The 19,359-nt window shown below is 49.7% G+C and overlaps 2 protein-coding genes across 13 annotated transcripts; one reads left to right on the top strand and one right to left on the bottom strand.

The window, feature by feature from the left end:
- Nucleotides 1-1,000: 1,000 nt before the first annotated feature.
- LOC147190058 (D(1)-like dopamine receptor) lies at nucleotides 1,001-2,522 on the bottom strand. Its single transcript, XM_086137832.1, has one exon. It carries the CDS (start codon nucleotides 2,446-2,448, stop codon nucleotides 1,081-1,083), a length of 1,368 nt encoding a protein of 455 aa, XP_085993958.1. The 5' UTR covers nucleotides 2,449-2,522; the 3' UTR covers nucleotides 1,001-1,080.
- Nucleotides 2,523-3,419: 897 nt separating this feature from the next.
- Nucleotides 3,420-13,404, top strand: LOC147190057 (uncharacterized). 12 transcript variants are annotated; one of them, XR_015103895.1, is made up of 16 exons: nucleotides 6,080-6,264; nucleotides 8,344-9,327; nucleotides 9,405-9,545; nucleotides 9,618-9,791; nucleotides 9,917-9,990; nucleotides 10,106-10,273; nucleotides 10,384-10,504; nucleotides 10,642-10,726; nucleotides 10,847-10,921; nucleotides 11,038-11,140; nucleotides 11,271-11,339; nucleotides 11,457-11,543; nucleotides 11,618-11,732; nucleotides 11,825-11,930; nucleotides 12,480-12,519; nucleotides 13,019-13,128. XR_015103895.1 is itself a non-coding variant. In XM_086137814.1 (16 exons), the coding sequence occupies exons 1-16, from the start codon at nucleotides 6,183-6,185 to the stop codon at nucleotides 13,062-13,064; spliced, it is 2,475 nt and encodes an 824-aa protein (XP_085993940.1). In that variant the 5' UTR covers nucleotides 6,081-6,182; the 3' UTR covers nucleotides 13,065-13,404. The 12 variants fall into 12 exon arrangements, 10 of the variants coding, with proteins under 10 accessions (XP_085993944.1, XP_085993943.1, XP_085993946.1 ...); XR_015103896.1 differs by having other exon boundaries at nucleotides 13,025-13,102; XM_086137814.1 differs by having other exon boundaries at nucleotides 6,081-6,264; nucleotides 11,618-11,743; nucleotides 13,025-13,404.
- The last annotated feature ends 5,955 nt before the right edge of the window (nucleotides 13,405-19,359 follow it).

Here is a 19,359-nt window from a genome sequence, read left to right as displayed (position 1 = left end):
CACAGGGACATTTGCAGCATTGCTGAATAACAGCAAGCAGATCCAAGAAAACCTGCATGATACAAACAAGTCAAACGTCTGCATAACATGAGCAACGTTCTCAAATTGCTGGAGGAAATAAAAGCCAACAAGTGGTCATTCATCTATGCCAGCAGTAGTGACAAGTAGCAGTTTTGAGAACTTGCTTGATGCAGAGCGGCATGTTAAATATCCAAAGGTAACCATGTACGATATTAACAAAACTCTTCATGAATGGAAAGAGGTGATTTCTGCATTCTGACATCTCGTGCAAAAGGCACAACTCAAAAAGGCTTGTGAGAATTCGCAAAAGAAGCCAAATTACCTTGCAGCGAGTCCTGGCCCCATGTCCAAAACCCTCTGCGCAACAGGAGACGAGACGGGAAGCTTGTGCATGAATGGCAGGAGATGCTTCCTGCTTAAATACTGCTCACACCACTCGTCAGCCGCCATCGCGCGCACCTGCGCCGCACTCACGAAGTGCACCTGTTCCCGCTCGCCTCGAACATCAAGTCACAAGTTGCAAGACTGCAGCTCGTTACAATCACACCAAAAGAAAACAAAGCCTAAGTGTGTGTGTGTGTGTGTGTGTGTGTGTGTGTGTGTGTGTCTCAAAGTCACTTTGAAAGGACACAAGCAAGCTTTTGAGGCATATAAAAAGGAAGACGCACATCCACACACACAGTTGTGTCCACATACACACGTGAGAGGAGGGAGGGAGAGGGTCAAAGGTCAGGCAGGCCAGCCGCCCGCAGGCCTTCAACGCTTTCACTTTCATCTTCGGTGCCGCTTTCATGGGCTTGTCGCTGGTCGGTTGCGAGCCGCAAAACGTGTTCAACAAACACTTTAAAACAAACAAACAATTCTTCAGGAGGACTACATTTATTATATATTGTTGTTATCGCATTATTGTTATTATGGAAAGATGACAAAAGGAAAAAAAAAAGGCAGATTCGGAAGCAGCGGGAAAAAAAAAAGTAATCTAGAAAAATGTACTTGAATCTCTGATTCAAAAAAATGAGTACATGGAAATCGTCAATGAAGCTTGGTTGCAACGAATCCTCACATGTCCTGTACGTGACCTGGGACGGCGTAGGGGTCGGCATATGGGTCACCGAAGGGCGTCACATCCAGCGAGATGTCGGCCTCGCAGCGACTCTGCAGGGCGGCAGCCAGCAGGGGGTCGGCAGGGTTCCGAGAATCGTCGGACACCAGCGACACTTGGTCAAAGTCGCGCTGGGGGCCGGCAGGCGGGACGGCGGCGGCCTCCTTGTGCAGCGTGGTGTCGTGGTGGTAGGACACCAGCTCATTGCTGAAGTCCACGGCCTCCACGGCCGAGCTGGCGCACAGGCGGTTGCAGCCCAGGATGGTGGAGAAGGCCTTGCGGAAGTCGGCGTTGAAGGCATAAATGACCGGGTTGAGCGACGAGTTGGCCCAGCCGAACCACACGAAGATGCTGAAGGTGGTGTCGCTGACGCAGGGCGGCGCGCCGGGCGCATCCGCGGCCTGGCAGAAGGGCACCACGCAGTTGAGCACGAAGAAGGGCAGCCAGCAGAAGACGAACACCCCCATGATGATGGACAGCGTCTTCAGCACTTTGGTCTCCCGCTTGAAAGAACTTTTCAGCGCGCTCTCGTCCTGCGCCGAGGCCCGCGCGCGCGGGGCCGGCGCGGCGGCGGGCGCGCGCTCCAGCGAGGAGATCCGACGGATTTGCGTCTGCGCGATGCGGAAGATACGCGTGTACGTGCCCACCATGATGAGTACGGGGATGTAGAAGCTAATGAGCGACGAGGCGATGGCGTACGTGCGGTTCAGGCTGGCGTTGCAGTCGTCCTGTGGCTGACGTCGCTGATCCGCGGTGGCGCCCGTGGCGTTGAGGGCGCGCGCGTCTCGGTGCCAGTTGAGCTGCACGGGGATGAAGGAGATGAGGATGGATAGCGTCCACGCCACGCCGATCATGACGAAGGCGAAGCGGCGCGTCATCTTGCGCTCGTAGCGGAAGGGGCTGGAGATGGCCCAGTAGCGGTCCATGCTGATGATGCACAGGTTGAGGATGGACGCCGTGGAGCACATGATGTCGAAGGCCACCCAGGTGTCGCAGAAGCGGCCGAAGAGCCACGCGCCGGCCACCTCGGACACGGCGCGCCAGGGCATGACCAGAACGGCCACGAACAGGTCGGACACGGCCAGCGAGATGACGAACGAGTTGGTGACTTTGGAGCGCAGGTGGCGGAATTTGACCACGGCGGCGCACACCAGCGTGTTCCCCAGCAGCGTGGACACGATCAGGGCGCACAAGACGAAGCCGGTCAGCGCGCGAGCAAAACTCACGTCTCCGGGGGCGCCCGTGGGGGCGTCGTGGCCCCGCTCCCACGACGCTTCGCCCGCCGTGGTCGCTGGCCACTGGCTGCGCGCGTCCCAGCTGGCCATGGCTTGCTCGTCTGTGCCATCGGTGGCTGCTGCTGTGAGGCTCGGTGCGCCCCCACGTTAGGGCTCCCCAACCCAACACCACTCCCGCCCCTCCACGCGTGTTTTACATTTTCCCTCACACGCATTCGCGGATGACAAATTGCAGAGCACCGAATCTCATCCGAGTGTTATTTGCAATCCGTTCGTCAGGTCGGTGACTTTAACTGTTGACGAAGTGGTGCAGGACAGTAAACGGCGCTCGCCCGTGCCATAGCCCCACGAGAAATTCGTGTAGGGCCCTTTGACGCCACTCCAGCATTTCATATCACATTACAAAAAATACAGAGACTCTATTTTCTCAGTCCCTCTTTATGGCTGTTGGGGAACAAAAAAAAAAAACAACCCATCGAGCCCTGCCCGATGCTGCCCCCGTGTGGACAGAGCAACACAGCACACCACCTGAAGGTCATCACTACTTCCTCTAAAGCATTTTGCATCAAACTCACACTGACACTGCGTTTGGATATTAATGATGTCGTTAAGAAGGATATATAAAGTATCTTCTCTTCAGAAGCTGTCGCTGAAGTAGATGTAATGCACACAGACACACTTAACAAAGCCACTCGAACAAAATACACTTTTAGGACATGAATACAGAAGTACAGAGCGAGTCATGAAGCAATTGAAGTTGACCACAAGTAGGTGATACTGATCCACAATGCACATAACTCAGCGTGACGAATCGAAATTAAATCCCATACTACATATTATACATTTGTCTGGTCTTTGATAACAACTACGCATTTGCATTTTAACGTTGGTCATGATGGTGGCAATTGGACGGAGAGTATTTTTCTGACGTTTCACTCGGTTTAAAAAGTTTGAGAAGGACTCCAAGTCCCCTTCGTTGCGTTAGCTTTTAATATGAAATGCCGCCACTTCCGGCACCGGCAAGCCCTGCGTCCTGTTCTCTCGGCTGACGACACTGTCAGATGTTCAGCGGGCATGCGCACTAGTGTGAGCCTGCGCGTGCGTGAATGATTCAGCAGGCAGCTGGGCAGCGATGTGACGTCAGGCCTCCGTGAAATGAAACCCGACGGCATCCGCCGCAAATTCACCTGCTTTGTCCTCGTCACGGAACACCGCCGAGGAGTGACGTCAGAGGGCTGCACGCTCAGGAAGGAAGCAAGAAGATCTCGTCGTCCTCCGCGTCGCCATTTCCGCATTTTCACGCCCGGTGCTGCCTGCCCACCACAGGTGAGTCCCCCACCCTCGCCCGTCTCTCTCACACACAACGCTTACAAAATGATTTGCAACATAAATATACTGTAAATGCATGACGATCGACATACGTGGCGATTATAAGGAAGCGCATCCATCACAAGGATCATCTGGTACATGTCACGCTTGATAGGCTCCAATGCACTCAAGCGGCGAGGAACCTTTAATTGGGCCAAATAGTCAAACGGGTTCTGAATGGGGAGTTCTCAAGACAAGGAGCATCTTCTAACCAGTGATCACATCGTTTTTTGCCAAGTCTTACATTTCAAAACATAATGCAAGTGAAAGGCATGGAGGTGATGATGTGGTTCAGAATCGGTTTCGTCCGACGGGCTGAGAGAGGGGGGCCTTAATTCAACTGGTCCAAAAGCCGATGGGCTTCTGAACTAGAGTACATGGCAATCAGGTTTGACAACACTCAAAGACTCAAGAAAAGCTTCCTCGTGGCAATGTTGACATGGTGTATGTTAAGCATCTCAAAAAACAAACAAACAGAAAATCAAATACAAGTGATGGATCAGAACCGGCTTCATTCCCTGGGTCTATAAAGTGACCAAAACGCCAACGGAGTTCTGCATGGGCGCAGACGTTTGACAACACCCATTATTATGTTAAACGCTTCCTTAAAGACATAATCTAATTAAAAGCACAAACAATGCTTTGTGATGCTTTGCATTGGAACCGGTTTCAACCGACGTGTGTGTGAACATGATGAGAGATGTTGCCTTTAATTGGCCAAAGTCATTTGAGACAGCCACACTGTTATTGCATTTATTTCAAAACTCTGATGCAATTTTAGGCTTTTCATATGTGACTGTGACTAAACTTTAATATTAGTCACGCAAACCAATAATAGACAAGGGGAGGGAAAACATTCCCTGATATTAAGCTTGACTTGATGCATCATTTATGATGTAACGTGTAATGACTAGCAAATCATTTTTTGGAAAATAAGACGTGCTATTAAAATAATGTATGGCGGCATCGTCTGAGTGTAATTCAATGAAACGCAAGCGAGTGAGCCTCCGAAGTAAACAGGAAGTGGACGGGGGTCAGGCGGTTCCTTGTTGTAGAACCTTTACCCCGTGTCCACCGAAGCGAGATGTTTGGACCTCCGGCGCTGTGAGGAGACAGAGTGTCTTTGTTTTGCATCAGTGACGCTGCTCGCGGGGTTCCACAAAAAGAAGACCCCCCCCCACCCACACCCCTCCGCTATTGAATCCTTCCGAGTACAACAGAGAAGTTGTCCGATGCCAGGTTGCCATGACGGTAACATTCGTGTCGCCGAGTCGTTACTTGGAAGTCTTTCGCCCATTCCCACCTTCCAAATTGGTACAAATTGGCATTTTCTTTTTTTTTTTTTTTAATTTAGACAAAAGGAGTGCTTTGCCGCCATCTTGTCATATCGAGGGAATTCTAAAGATTTTTGGCGCAGGGTGGGTGCGTCAATTTGTGAGCTTTGTTCATGGGGATTCAGGAACGACAGCCCCTGTGTAAGAGGGCAAAAAAAATAAAAAATTAAAAAATCGAGCAGATTTTTGTCATGCATGTGAAGGTGTTGATTGTTGACTCGACATCCTTGAAACTATGACATCATTGTTTTCAACGCGCTGTGTGGACTTTCACCGGCCATACGCACTCCCCGCTGTCCATGCCGCGGCGGCCTCGCCCGCCCTCGCCCCTCGATTCGTTCGTCCAATCACATTCCGATAGCTTCATCCACTTATCAGAACACCTTTGAGCTCGAGTTTTCGACATATGGAGGTACCATCGTGTAAAGGCTTGAAAGGCGCTTGCTCACGCGGACAGGTGTGGTGGGGGATATCGTGGTCGTCATACCGGCTGGACCCGGAAGCTCCTCCCACTTTCCTTGGCGCCGTCATGGAAAGCGCCAGCGCAGCCACAACTGGATGCATTCGGCCTGCGAGCCGGCCGCCTTTGGATTGTTTTCAGCTGGCTGGCCGGACAAATAGAGCATGAAGACATTGTTGATGGATGCTGAGCAGGAACCATGTGATCTCACTGAGGAAGGGGGCGGGGGTAGGGGGGGGGGGGGTGAGAGAGACACAAATGAAAATGTGTGAGGCAGCATTGGGTAATATAATAGTTCGATCTGATTGATTTGTTGAACATTCCTATCTAACTCCCCAAGTGTCCTTCACCCTTAGCTGTGATGTCACCTTAGCGACGCAACGTCATGCTAACGCCTAGTTACGGTGCCACTGTCCTCCCGCACTTGCATGTTTTGAGTCAGCATTTTGCTGCCCCCCCCCCTCCCCCATCAGCAGCAGGAACAAACCCGCACATGTGGATTACGGGTGCACTTATGTAAGTGCACCTTCTATCAGATGACTCCTTTTCCTCCCCGAGGAGCTTCAGGAAGCTTCGATAAAAGCGGCACTTATCATGTTCCTCCTCCCTCTCAGATGTTGATCAGATGTTGGCTAGCGGGTGGCAGTTAGCTGCTGGCCGCGATGCGTGCTTGGCTTAGCGACCATCTAAAAGTGGATTTTAGTTTCTCGTCAGCTCTGCAGAACACTTTCTGTGCCCGTGCAGGTAAATTTTGTGTTTTGATTTTGTACTTACCCGTAAATCATTTCTAAACGAGTGACTTTTTTTTTTTTCAAGAATGCTAAGCGTTCAATTTGAAGGTCCAACATGAAAAATGCTAAATATCGAAACAGTTTCATATTCAAATCAGAGTATTTTTTTTTCAATATTGCTAAACAATTACATTGGAGTAAATATTAATAATAATCATAATAATAATAATGCATTTTATTTAAAAGCGCCTTTCATGCCATCCAAGGACACTGTACAGACAATAAGAAAATAAAATGTAAAAATTAGTAAACGAGATATTATATAAAAACAGGACATAAAATCATAAAAACATAAGAAATGGAAGAGCTATGTGTTGTAGGCAATCCTGAACAGGTGTGTTTTTAGACGGGACTTGAAAGTGGAAAGAGGTGTGCAGTTTTGGAGGTCCGGAGGTAGGTTGTTCCAGAGCTTTGGAGCAGCGTGACTGAAGGCTCTGGCTCCCATGGTGCTCAGTCGGGCAGGGGGCACTGACAGGCGGAGGGAGGACGAGGATCTGAGGGAGCGAGAGGGGATATGCACCTGGAGAAGGTCGGATAGGTAAGGAGGGGCCAGGTTGTGGATGGCCATATATGTATATAGAAGCAGTTTGTAATTGATGCGATGTTGAACAGGGAGCCAGTGGAGCTGTTGGAGAACGGGGGTGATGTGCTGCTGGGAAGATGTTTTTGTGATGATGCGAGCAGAGGCGTTTTGAACCAGCTGGATTTTATGAAGGGACTTTTGAGGTAGGCCGAAGAGGAGAGCGTTGCAGTAATCAAGGCGGGATGTGACAAGACTGTGGACAAGAATAGCAGTGGTGCGGGGGGTGAGGGAAGGGCGAAGTCTGGTAATATTGCGGAGGTGGAAATAAGCAGTGCGGGTGATGGTGTTGATATGTGAGTGGAAGGTGAGCATGCTATCCAGGATGACACCCAGACTCTTAACCTGGGGGGAGGGGGACACTAGGGAGCTGTCAATGTTGAAGGAAAAACTATTTAGAGTAACTATTTAAACAAGAGTTAACTCTCTTTAAATGAGAGTAAAACATCAGAGTAAATATTCTATAATGTTGAAAAAAAGCAAAGTTTAAATTCTTCAATGACGATGGGTCATATCGAAAAGAGGAAAACAGTAAATTTTTAAACAAGGCAATAAATCACATTCAAACCGTATCGATGACGCTAATGCGATCAGGCTGAAGATTCACATTGATGTTTTTTAAAGTTTGTCAGCATGTTTTTGTTTTTCCTTTTGGCCAAGTTTCGTTTGAGCCAAAGTGAAAAGGATGACATCGTTTTCAAACCGGAATCCTCAACAAACGGAACCTCAGGGAACGTCGCCGGGCGCCTGGTGTGGCCTCTCCCCCGCCTGGGGCTGTTACATGCGTGCGCACGGGTGTGTCTGTTCCACAGTTAACACCAGCGGCCGTTTTATGATGCGTTTGTGTTTAGACAACACACTGAGGCGTGTGTCACAAGGCGGCAGCCAACCAGAAAGTATCACTAAAGCTCGACTCTGTCGGTGGAAGCGGGGCTGGTCACGTGACAGGGTTTTTCCTGACTCAAATTAATACAAAGGTGCTAACGTTGGACGCAACTAAAACGACGTTCGGTAATGTTGACTTTTTCTGACAAATCAAAGTATAACACCCACATGCATGGATTCTTTATCCTCTTCAAAAAAACAAATCAGATTATTACATTGTAGCTGGCATTTGTTTCACCATGAAATTTCCATTTTGTTTCTCTATGCATTGTACTGCCCCCTTGTGGACGAGGTTAGCAGCAGAAAGACCATGCACGTTGAAAGAAATTTTGACTTTTGAGTGTGGTCATGGAACCAATTCCACTCTTAAATCAGGGCTACATTGTGCTGAAATAAGTTTACGTGTGTTTCAAGCGGAATTATTTTCTGGTCTCTCTTCTATCGCAGATCACGCGTCACCGTATGCTGGAAAAATCTTTCATGGTGCCAACACACCCACTGCGGTGTGAAGTGGTGAATAATTTACAGAGGCCGACATCTTATCGCCGTCTTTTGTTTGGCCCTCAGCTCCTCGTCTTCCTGAATCACGTTGTTGTCGTCTGATGTCCGCCCCCGCCATGCCCACCCCGGTGTCCAGACTGCCTAAATTTGGCTCGTGGTCCAAAAGTTCGAGCCCGACGGCGACCGCCGCGGCCGCTTCGCACGTCTTTCCCACCGCGCGGCTCCCCGGCGGCTTCTACCACCACCCCGGGCCCGCGGTGTGCAACGGCAACGCGAACGAACAGGCGCCTTCGTCGAGGCGGATCGGAACCATCCGTACGCCTGCTGAAGATTCCACTAAATGGAGGAAAGGCGGGGAAGTGACAGAGGGAGCGCATCACAATGACATCGCCCAATGGGACAAGGATGCGCAGAGGTCTGTAGTGGACCCAAAGATGCTGGACAAATCATTTCCTGTTCATAAAACTGGACTTCCTGTCCCTAAATCCAATGGACTTCCTGTCCCTAAATCCACTGGACTTACTGACCCTAAAAACAGACTTCCTGTTTCCAAACCCAGGCTAACTGGGTCCAAACAGAACCTTCACGATCTTTCCGGATCCAAACTGCGACCCCCTAAGTGGTCTACTCACTCAGGTTCCACTTTGAGTTCCAGCCCCGGGTCCGGATGTGGTTCTTTGCCGCCAGCTGCCCGCTCTCCCTCCACAGGCAACGTCGGATCGGTGCCGGCCTCGCGCCTCGCCACAGGCGACGGGTTCCACCCACGTAGCCTGGAGGTCCGGCGACAGGCGCCCGCCACGGCCACGACCCTGTCCCTCAGCACCAAGCCGGGTCACAAAGAGTCCAGTACCTCCTTGGTCCAAGCCAGGCCCCTCGAGGGTCCCGCTGGTCCGGGCGGGGTGAAGAAGTCCCTCCTTCCGGCACTCAAAGCTAACAACGTCAGCTATAAGCTTTCGCGGCCGGCACTCGCCAAGCATGCCCGGACTGTTGTGGCAGAAGTGAGCCAAGCGAGAGCCAAAACCCCTGAAAGGACGCCAGAAAGCAGTCCAGGTAAGATCAAATATGGTCCGTTATTCTTCATTGATTTCTTGAAAGTCCCCTTCCAAAAGTTGTTGCCCGTTTTCCAGAGCGCACCGTAGGAGCCGCAGCCTCCCAGGGGCAACCTTCCGTCCCGGGGGAGATGGTGGAGGACATGTCCCTGTCGTCCGGCTCATCCGTGGACCACAACCGCGCCAGTCAGGAATACATGGACGACTTTGACGACCTGGGTGAGGAACCGACGCCTCGCCGGTCGGACGGTAGCCAACCGGCACCTCCTCACGGGTCTCTTCGTCTCCTAGGAAACGGAGGCATGGGCATGCTCGTCCTCGCCACGAACGACGAAGACGACTCTGGTCTGGACCGATCGTGCTCCGGCTTCTGTGAGGGGCAAGTAGCGGGGAATGGCGTTAGTGTGGCGACGGAACTGCACTTCCTGGACAGCACTTTGGACTGGACCCACGGGACGCCCGTCGGTCAGTTCGACTGTCAATCTGTCATTTTCCTCTCTATCCATCCACGCATCACATCAGGCTGCGAGTGTAAAAAAAAAAAGTGCGTAGATTAAAAGTCACTTCGAAACTGTTTTGTTTGTCGTCAGGCAATGACGGACCGAACCATCTGACCAGATTCTCCTACCACAGCAGGACCAGTCCATCTGACGATCACGAGCAGGTACAAACTAAAACAGATTTCTCATCAATCATGCACCCCTTACCCCAACTTCATTTTTTTAACAATGAGGTTGTCTTTTTTTTGTTTTTTGTTTTTGGTTTATTTGACCTACCAGGGTGGCTCGTCCCTGGACCTGTCCCCGTCAGACAGCTGCGGTTCCGGGGGCATCTACATGTGGGACGAGGAGGGACTGGAGCCACTGGGGGGCGCCGTCTCACGCGCCTCGGTGGACTGTGGGCACGTGCAGCGCGTCGGCAGCTTTGACTCTGACGTCAACAGCAGTGTAAGATGCTCGGGCTAAATGTCGCTTTTCGTTATATTTTGTAATAATCAGTGGAAAAATCTCATGATTTTCTTGCGTGTGTGTGTGTGTGTGTCTCCTCCCCCACCCAGGACGCCCTGACCAACGTGGACTCTTGTGATTTGGACGACGACAATTTGGATGACGACAATTTGGACGACGACGACCTCATGCTTGACGGAGACTTTCCTGACGACATTTCACTCCACACCGGTGCGCAAACATCAACACTAAGCAGTTGACTTGATCCGACGCAATCAGCAAGTCGGATTTTGGAGCCTCTGATTGGGTGTTTTGATGTGGGGTTGTTTTTTGAAAATCGTAATAATTAGCCAGTGTTGCTCACCCAGGAGATGGAGACGGGACGTCCCGCATGGCTGAGTGGAGGAGGCGGCAGCTCTGCTGGGGGACACAGGATGTCCACAGTGACGACAGGTCGGTTACATTCTTTCTTTTTTTTTTTTCTTCTCTTCTCCCCGCCCCCGATGGATGGGGTGATGGGCCCACTCTGGCTGCCGCGGTAACAAGAGATTCTTGTGCGGTGCCGTCCGTCAGGGAGGCGGGATGCTACGACGAGCAGGACGACACCGGCGTGGACACGGATCTCGCTTTGGATCTTTCTCCGCAAAGGTGACACAGCAACACTTGTTATTCTTTAAAATCAACAAATAAATCAAATAATTTTTTTTTTTTTTTTTTCCCAATAAGGAAAAGTGTAATGGACAGAATCACTTTTTACCTTGCAGTTCCGCCGCCCTCAGGACTCCCGGTGTGGACATGGAGGACCTGGCTGACGACTGTGGCGCACTCCGCTCGCAGCTGGAACTCCTCCGAAGGTTTTTGCTGCAGGTGAGAGCAATATTACTTTATATATCTAATATTTTACGAAATGTTTTGTATTAAAGTCATGCTTTTAGGATTTTGAGTTTTTAATTGTTCTACCCACAGTACAGTGAATGACCGATTTCATTTCATATAGGACGACGACACGGACGACGACACTCTGACCACCGACACGCTCAGTCCCGAAGAGGGCGAACAATCACAGGTCAACCGCGCTCTTCGACATGCGCAAAGCAAACGACTACCTTTCGGAATGAAGACTTTGGCGACTTTGGCGTGTTGCTGGAGCGCCCGGTCCCAACCTGGTTTTGTGCTTGCGCAGGTGGAGGCTCTCTTGCAGGAGGTGCAGCAGCTCAAAGAGGTCCTGAGGAGCAAAGAGCGGATCATCTCGGAGCTCACCCTCCAGCTGGTCGGTTTGGATTTTCGGGTTTTGAGCATTGACCCTTTATTTTGATATATTTATATGTTTGTGTGCGTGCGTAGGCCGTCGCCCCGGCAACCGGCAGGTGTCACTGCTCAACGGACAGGTCGGAGCGACACACACAGACGAATGCGGTGGAGCCAGCTAACGAGAGCGTCGCCTCGCAGACGCCTTGGAGTGAGCGCACGGTACACACACACACACATACACGCACAATTGATCATGACCCCCCCTGGCCCCCTAATCTTTGTTTTGCCCACCTCCCACAGGCTTTTCCTCCCTCCGCCTTCCTCTCGCCACCGTGGCAGTACCAACGCTCCAGACCTTACGGGGGTAGGCCCAAACCCAGCATCCCCTCCCACCTTGCTCGAAAAAGTGAGTGGCATCCCCTCCAAAGACCCGCCCCCCCAACCCCTATAAAATGGGATAAACACAAAATGACTCACAAGGAGCCGCTGTAGGCCACAACTCATGTCCAGACACTCACACGAATAACTAATCAACCAAGCTGACTGACTTCAGCTCTTAATGTCACTCCAGGCCACACGCCCCTTAAAGCCACACAGCCCAAACACGACAGTATCTACAGCCATCATAGTTTACGATACCTGTTTATTTATTTGACCTTTTATTATGTTCATGTGGGCATGGGTTTTGATATATTAATAATTTTCTTTATTAAAAACAAAAAATCTATACATTTTAGAGGGGGATTGGAACGCATTAAAATCAATCTAATTAATTGCAATGAGGAAAATTGATTTGATGTAAAAGCCAAGATGAAGATGGAAAAAGGGGTCTCGGGCACGTTTGTTGCTTCCACCTCAGTCTGTTTTGATAACACTGATCCATTCTTCCTTCTGTCCTTTCGCCTTGCTCTGTCCTCTCTGTTGCTTCCTCACCTTCACCTCGGCTTCTTATCAGGAGTGGAAACACTCGTGCTGTACTTCAGCGACACGCCCTGGTATGGTTTGCCAACTCCTCCGCACCACATCGCACCCCTCAGCATATGCCCTGCGAGCTATATGAAAATCCTGTTGTTGTAGCAAACGAAACGCCGGATTGCACAAAGACATTTCCTTCGCTCGTCACCTTCTCGCAACGTTGCATGTCTTCTCTAACCCCGCCGCACACGCAAGCACAGGTTGCATGATGAGTGTCTGGCAGTGAAATGTAAGTGAATGCAGTACCTACGGTGTCCGCCAGGTGTCAGTGAAGGCCAGAGGAAGATCTGGTCTCAACTTTTGGAAGCTCCAATGTTCAGCTGTGTAGATGGCACCTAGAAAAGTTAAATATGGCAGAATACTGTTAACATTCCCGTGAAAAAGTCAAACTACAAAAGCAATGTTCAACGGATTGAGTTGTAATTTGAAGAAAACATCTTACATTGAAAAAGTTTCCAACTAAAAGTTTTGATTTTAGGGAATCGTTTCGTTTTTTTTGAGCGATTTTATTTGTTTCAGCCACAGGTACTTCGCCGCCCCCGCCCGGAAGAGCCGAACCCACTAGCCGCCCCGCCAGCAAACAGAAGCTCCGCCCCTCACCCGGCTCAGCACATCCCGCGCCGCCCTCAACGCCGAGGCCGCCGAATCGCCTGCGCTTTGTCGCCTCCGACTCTTCCCGCGTGAGAACGGCGGTCTGACCGCTTCCCAGCATGCGACAGGAAGACGGCGACGGCAGCTCAACGCATCCTCTCGACTTGAACTCTGCCGGAAGGAAGTTTATTTAATAAGTTAACTTATTTATTGAGCACTGTGACGGCGCTTTACTGTTGGCAGCGCTTTGTTATCGTGGCTTGTGATGGTTGAAAAATATGCAACACGGAATAAAAGACGCGCTGTCCCTTTAAGTGCCGTTCGACACATTTTCGCATTTCTTGACATCCGATAGGCGACTCCACCGACCACACGGAACCGCTCTCGGGATTTGCTTTTATGCGACACCAGTCGTGGAACTTCTACAACGGACCTTGGGCGTACGAGCCAGAGGCGAGACTCCAGGCTCCGTATTCAACTATCTGCAACGCGGCAGTGTGAGCAACGAACTGTAATATAGCGGCTGCGGGACACTGAAGCACCCTCCTGACATTTGGAGAGGGTAACAAGGAGGCGGAGTTTCTAATTGGTTCATTCCTGGCATCTTCCTCAGCCTCATCAGAATCTTCCTCCGCTGCACCCCCCCACCTCCCCACACACAGTAATTCACCTGAGAGCAGCAGCAGATCAGGTGTAGTAGATAAAGCCGGTTACCATGGAGACGCCGCGTAGCAAGCGGCCAATGGGGATTTTCGAGAAAATATACCTCCTTCAACTTTGGTATTCTGCGCCGAGCTCAACTGTCTTGTCTCCGAGATGAAGCCCAACCGTGTGTGTGCATGTGTCCTCGTTCTCCTTTTTCCATCGACTCGGTGCAATCGTGCCGTGAGGCGCCGTCAATATTTCATCATCAGCGGTCGACGGGAGAGGGAAGCATGCCGGATGGACGATATTTTTATACTTTGGGAATTACCTGACCGATCAATCTTCTTTCGCCTTTTTAAATCCTTCTAAAAAAAAAAAAAAAAAGACAAACAGAACACATGTAAGTTGTACAAAGTCCAGAGATGATCGTTTTACTTTTCTATGCCAATCCTCCTCCTCATCATTCCTGCGTTGGATCGTAATGTAGCTCGAGTCAAATAAGAACGCAGTAATCCATAACTATTTATAACATTGCCATAAACATTAAAAATGTGACGTCCCCATACTCCAAAAAACAGCTGTAATTTCCCCTAGATGCCACAAGATGGTGCCGAAGGACCAATGTTCTATTAGACTGAGCAATGGCCCCTTATAGATTTGCTTTGATTGAACTGTCAGCCGTTTTAAAGACGTGAGACTCCCAAATTTATCTCCAACAAGAAAGGAACTGAGCTGATCTTCCCGAGGTGCCCGATTCAAAACATTCCTCGAGTTCGATTCCTCGGCACAAACTATTTCACGTCCTCGTAGGTCAATCGACGGGAATTTTGTTCGCGTTCCCGCCTTCCCCTGCTATCGCCACTCAGAAACTCACATTATTTCTCCACTCAATAAAACAAGCGATGAGGCCAAACCCGTCGCAGAAGCACTTTTTGGTGACGTTTCCAAAGAAAAACACAAGCATCCATGCGCAAAAAAGCAGCAGCAGCAGCATGCGCGGGCATAAATGCATTTTTAATGAGTCCAGCTCAGCCGTTGTTGTAGCGATGATGATGATTCCAACATGAAACCTATATGCTACTGCTGTTACTCTCCTCACGGGGTCACTGACCCGAATGTGACTCTAATACGCCATTGCCTTTTATTGCAAACGCACGGCGCCCATTGTGTGACGACCGCGTGCCTGCATCTGCAAAATAATGTTTAGCTCCTGCTAAACACACACACACACACACACACATGAACGCGCACGCTCAGCAGCAGATGCTGGCAATTAACCCGCTGCACCGCTAACGTGCTAATTCAGCCAACAGACACACAAACTTGTTTTGTTTTTACTGAAGTCAACATCGGGAAACGCTCTTCCACTTCACGAGAGTAGAGGAGGCGCTGACGATGTGTATCAGATAAGAAGATTAATTTTAAAAATTAATAATCAAAAAAAGATCATGAATGAGAATTTTGGGGGGGGGGGCAAAACTGTCGTGTTCCGAATGTTTTGTCCTCATGCAGCATTTATGCATGGAATCAAAATGCAAATAAATGATGGTCAAGTGTTGTTGGTGTTTACTGCCACCGTTTTTGTTTTGGGCGCGTTCCATGACATCACGGTGATATTTTGTTTTTCCAGAAAAAAAAAAAAATCCAATTTCCAAATGACAACAAAATTTTTATTTTTTCTGCTCCTGGGATTTGCTTAATTTCCCCTGACACCCAACAAGCTTTTAAACGTTTTTTTTTCCCCTTCTTCTAATAACAAAATGTTCTCCTCAGCATTTACTTGCTTCAATCCCTCACTGAAATAATAGAAATGCTTTTTTTTAACAGATAATGTGAAAACAAGTAAGTAACATAAGAGACAGGATGGGAGAGGAAGAAAATCAAACGAGGACATTTTGGGACACAGCTACAAAAAATATTTCGGGACACCTGTTGGAATCGCGTACAGACTGTAAGTGACGCAAGCGAGTGGAAACTGGAACAAGTCCTCTCAACATTTGCCCCTCCTCAATTCACCTCGAAGCGGGAAAGCTTTCCGCCCAGCTGTTCCCATCACAGCCTCGCAATACTCCCGGAATCACTTTTGATCCCGCTTTAAGACTGCGGCAGCGCGGCCTGCAACCCCAACCCGCCTGTAATCGCGGCAAAGCCCGAGCCTCCGCTAAAAGGAGGCCAGAAGACTCGCGGAGCATCCTCGACGAGAGGCGGATTATGTCGGGATGAGACGGCGTTACATCACATGCCAGCTTCAAAGCCAAAACGCCTTCTGGGGGGGAAAAAAAAGCCGCGCGGTACCCAGGTAGGGAAGGTGCGCGTGCACATAAATATGTCGATGAGGCTTTCTGACTTTAATACTTTGGACGCCATTTTCACCTTTCACACAATGAAAGAGTGTGAGGGGAGTGAGCTTTCGCCGGCTCGCGCGGCCGCCTCCTATGTTCCGAACATCATGAGCATCGGGCGGCTCTCGAGCACGCCTCCCACCAGTTATCTGACAATTGACCGCGGAGACGGCACCTGACTCAGCTGTCAATCAAATAGATACGCTCGTCGCGTTACCTTCATTAAGTGACAACCAGGGCGCGACTGGTTTTACGTGTCCCTCAATAACAGAGCCGTCTCTAATTGGGCTGTCAATCAAATGTACGTGCTGGCAGTTGTACTCGAGTACAACGATCAAGCCAGCCGGACTCGCATCTCGGCGGCCGCGGCATTGTCCACTTGACTGTCCACTGCCGGCGGTGACACAAAGACGGACCGAGCGGGAAGCGGACTCGGCTTCCGACGACGACGCTTAAGACATGCGAAACAAAAGAAATGTCCGAATTAGCATGATGCCGAAGCGGCGCACGGAATAACTGACAAGGCCTCCTTCGTTTGACCTTCACCCCCCCCCCCACCCCCACGGACTGCTATCTTTAAGTCCAAAGAGGGGAAACATCAAGTTGCTTGAATACAAATGAGGTGAATGAAAACGTTTTCTCACCACCTGGAGACCTTTTCATTCGGCCCGTCGGATGAGAGTTCAATTAAGTCAAGAGTTTTGATCTCATGACATGCAAGAACTTTAATCCAGCCGGCTGAGCTTTAATAAACGATGTCCTTTTATCATCCTCCGCTTTCCCGTATTGACTTCTTTCTCCAGGGGTGGAACGATCTTGCGACGCGGTCCAGCGAGAGTCGACCATGGGGCACGCGCGACGCGACTGCGATCGTGGCCGAAGACGACGACGCCACCGCCGCCGTCCAACGTTGGCATATTTGCATTGCAATAAACGCGTGCAGCATTGAAATGAGTGCGGCATTAAAAATGCATACGACAGTCAAGAGGCCGTAAATAGCAACACTGGACTTTTTTCTTTTTTTTTGTGCTTTCTAAGGGAAATTTTTAGAATGTTACTCACGATTGCTGCATCTTTAGCGTCGCTCCTCAGCAGCAACTGAATTTAAAAAAAAAAAGAAAAGTTAGAAAGTGAAATAATATTTAGCACAGGCGTTACAGCAATAACAACCCTTCCAACAAGCGCTACTTTTACAAAACATGGAGCAGCGACGCATGCAAACGGAGACGAACAATAACGCGCGGGCATTCCTTTGCTCTGCGCCGCGCGAACATTAAAACGGCCAAATGTGGTTCTGTATTAGCGAAGAGACGTCGTCATCTGGCCGTTAATTACACTGGTTGTCTGCCAGCGTGCCTCAAAGCTGCCAAGCCCGTTGTGGCACAAAAGTGCGCCGAGTGCCAACCGGCGTGCTTTCTGGAAAACGGGTAACTCTGAAACGGCAACGGCATTTTAGGGAGGACGTTGTGGCTTCGCCCGGTGCCAAAAAGTTGTCGAATTGTACATCGCGGGCCAGGTCGGATCATAGGAAGCACTGCAGTGCGGCCGTCCGGCGTGAGCCAAATGTAGTGTGGGGAACGTGGAGCCGGGCGGGCGAATGCGCGCGGTAATTTATTCCATTTAAAGTGCGGGCCTCGGCGCCTCACCTCGGCTGCTTCCAAGTTTCCCCATCTCCCGTGGAAATTGCAGCGCAGCCGGCGGGGATGAAGGCCGGCGAGATTGGAAGACACTTTTATCGCATTTTCCTCACTTTCAGCCTCGCAGGCAGGCTGACCCGCCGCGCCAAATGACTTTTATTAAGAGCGGAGGCAGAAAGTAAAGACATTGATTTGAAACACTTTAACAATCGGATGACAAAAAAAAAAAAATCCTATTTTGCTTATTCACTGGACTCTTTTGACAGCATTATAGATTGCTGCATTAAATACTCATTATCATGCTACCGCCAAGGGCTGGGTCATTAATCGAATTTATTTGTCCGGATGACTTTTATTTATTTCTTTATATGATTTTTTTTGGGGGGGGGAAGCATCTGTAGTTGAAAGCGAATCCCCCTAATGCTCACACAAACAACATGGCTGCAAACAAGAGAGAGTGCAACGGAGCTCACGAAAACACAGTCAGCCTTTGCGCGTTTGAAGGCGTCACAATTGATTGACAACTAATCCATCGTCAAATGAATCAACCAGTTTGATCATCGAGGAATCATTGGACTATGAAGCAGCCTCAGAAGAACTCACCAACTAAAGAAAAAACAAAAACCCACTGTAACATTGGAATATGGCAAGAAAGAACCGCGGTGAAAGGCAATGCCGTTTTTTTTTCTCTATTTGAGGGGGGCAAGAAAAAAATAGAATAAAATTCAACGTTGAGTTCAAAATGACAGCACTTGTGGTAAACATTGTTGCGGGAGCCTGACAGCGGAAACCTGAATCTCGTCATGTGGTTAAGTGCGCAACCTCTCCCGACCTCAGTTCTCTGTTGCCATGGCGACGCGGCTCAAACCCATCCATGTTGCGAATTTTCAGGTTCAGTTTCTGGCTGCACAACAGTGGCTTGTGCCAAAAGGAATGAAACGTTCGAGAGTCGGGCCTTCAGAAAAGTTTGCGGGGTCAAATGTCGTTCGCCTGTGGAGTTGGCCAACATGGCCGACTACGAACGGATGGCGTAAGATCGCTGCCGTTGAATCACTTTGGACTTGAGATCAGCACAGCTTTGGAGTAGAAAAATGAAGATTAGGTGATAATCTCGTCTTGTTACGTTGTTTACGAGGTCGGCTAGATATATGTCAATAAATATAGATTTTTTTTGCCATTTAAAAGCCTTTTCTCTGTCTCGTTTTTGTTCTTTTATTGTTTGAGGTGTGACAAAGGCAAAAGATATTAGCATAGGAGTCACTGTTCTGGGTGACATGTTCTTTTTTTTTTTCCACTTTGTCACGAAGAAAAAAAAATGAAAATCAGGTCAAGGTAGCGCTGTGCTAACAAGTATGCGTTGTCGTTCACCTTGATACGGATTCTTCTCTGCCCAATTAGTCCGTCCTCACCTCAGCTCCGCTTAGCTCTTCCTCCTCCGCCTCCTCATCCTCGTCGCGTCCTCGCCTCCTCCTAATTTTCCCAGGTGGCCAATTGTTCCACGCTGGCTCCTGCAAAGTGACAGCGTGCCGTTAAAACACCATTTGAGTCGCGTCGCGCTCGACATGCACGTCATTAAACAGAAAAATGTCGATGCCTCTGCCTTCCAAATGGAGAGCGGCCCACCGCAGAGCTTCTGACCATTTGT

The sequence above is a fragment of the Hippocampus guttulatus genome, chromosome 19 (assembly GCF_054856545.1).
Source record: "Hippocampus guttulatus isolate MCC_2025c chromosome 19, RoL_Hgut_1.0, whole genome shotgun sequence".
Lineage (NCBI taxonomy): Eukaryota > Metazoa > Chordata > Actinopteri > Syngnathiformes > Syngnathidae > Hippocampus > Hippocampus guttulatus.
This window is presented reverse-complemented; position numbering and strand designations above follow the sequence as displayed.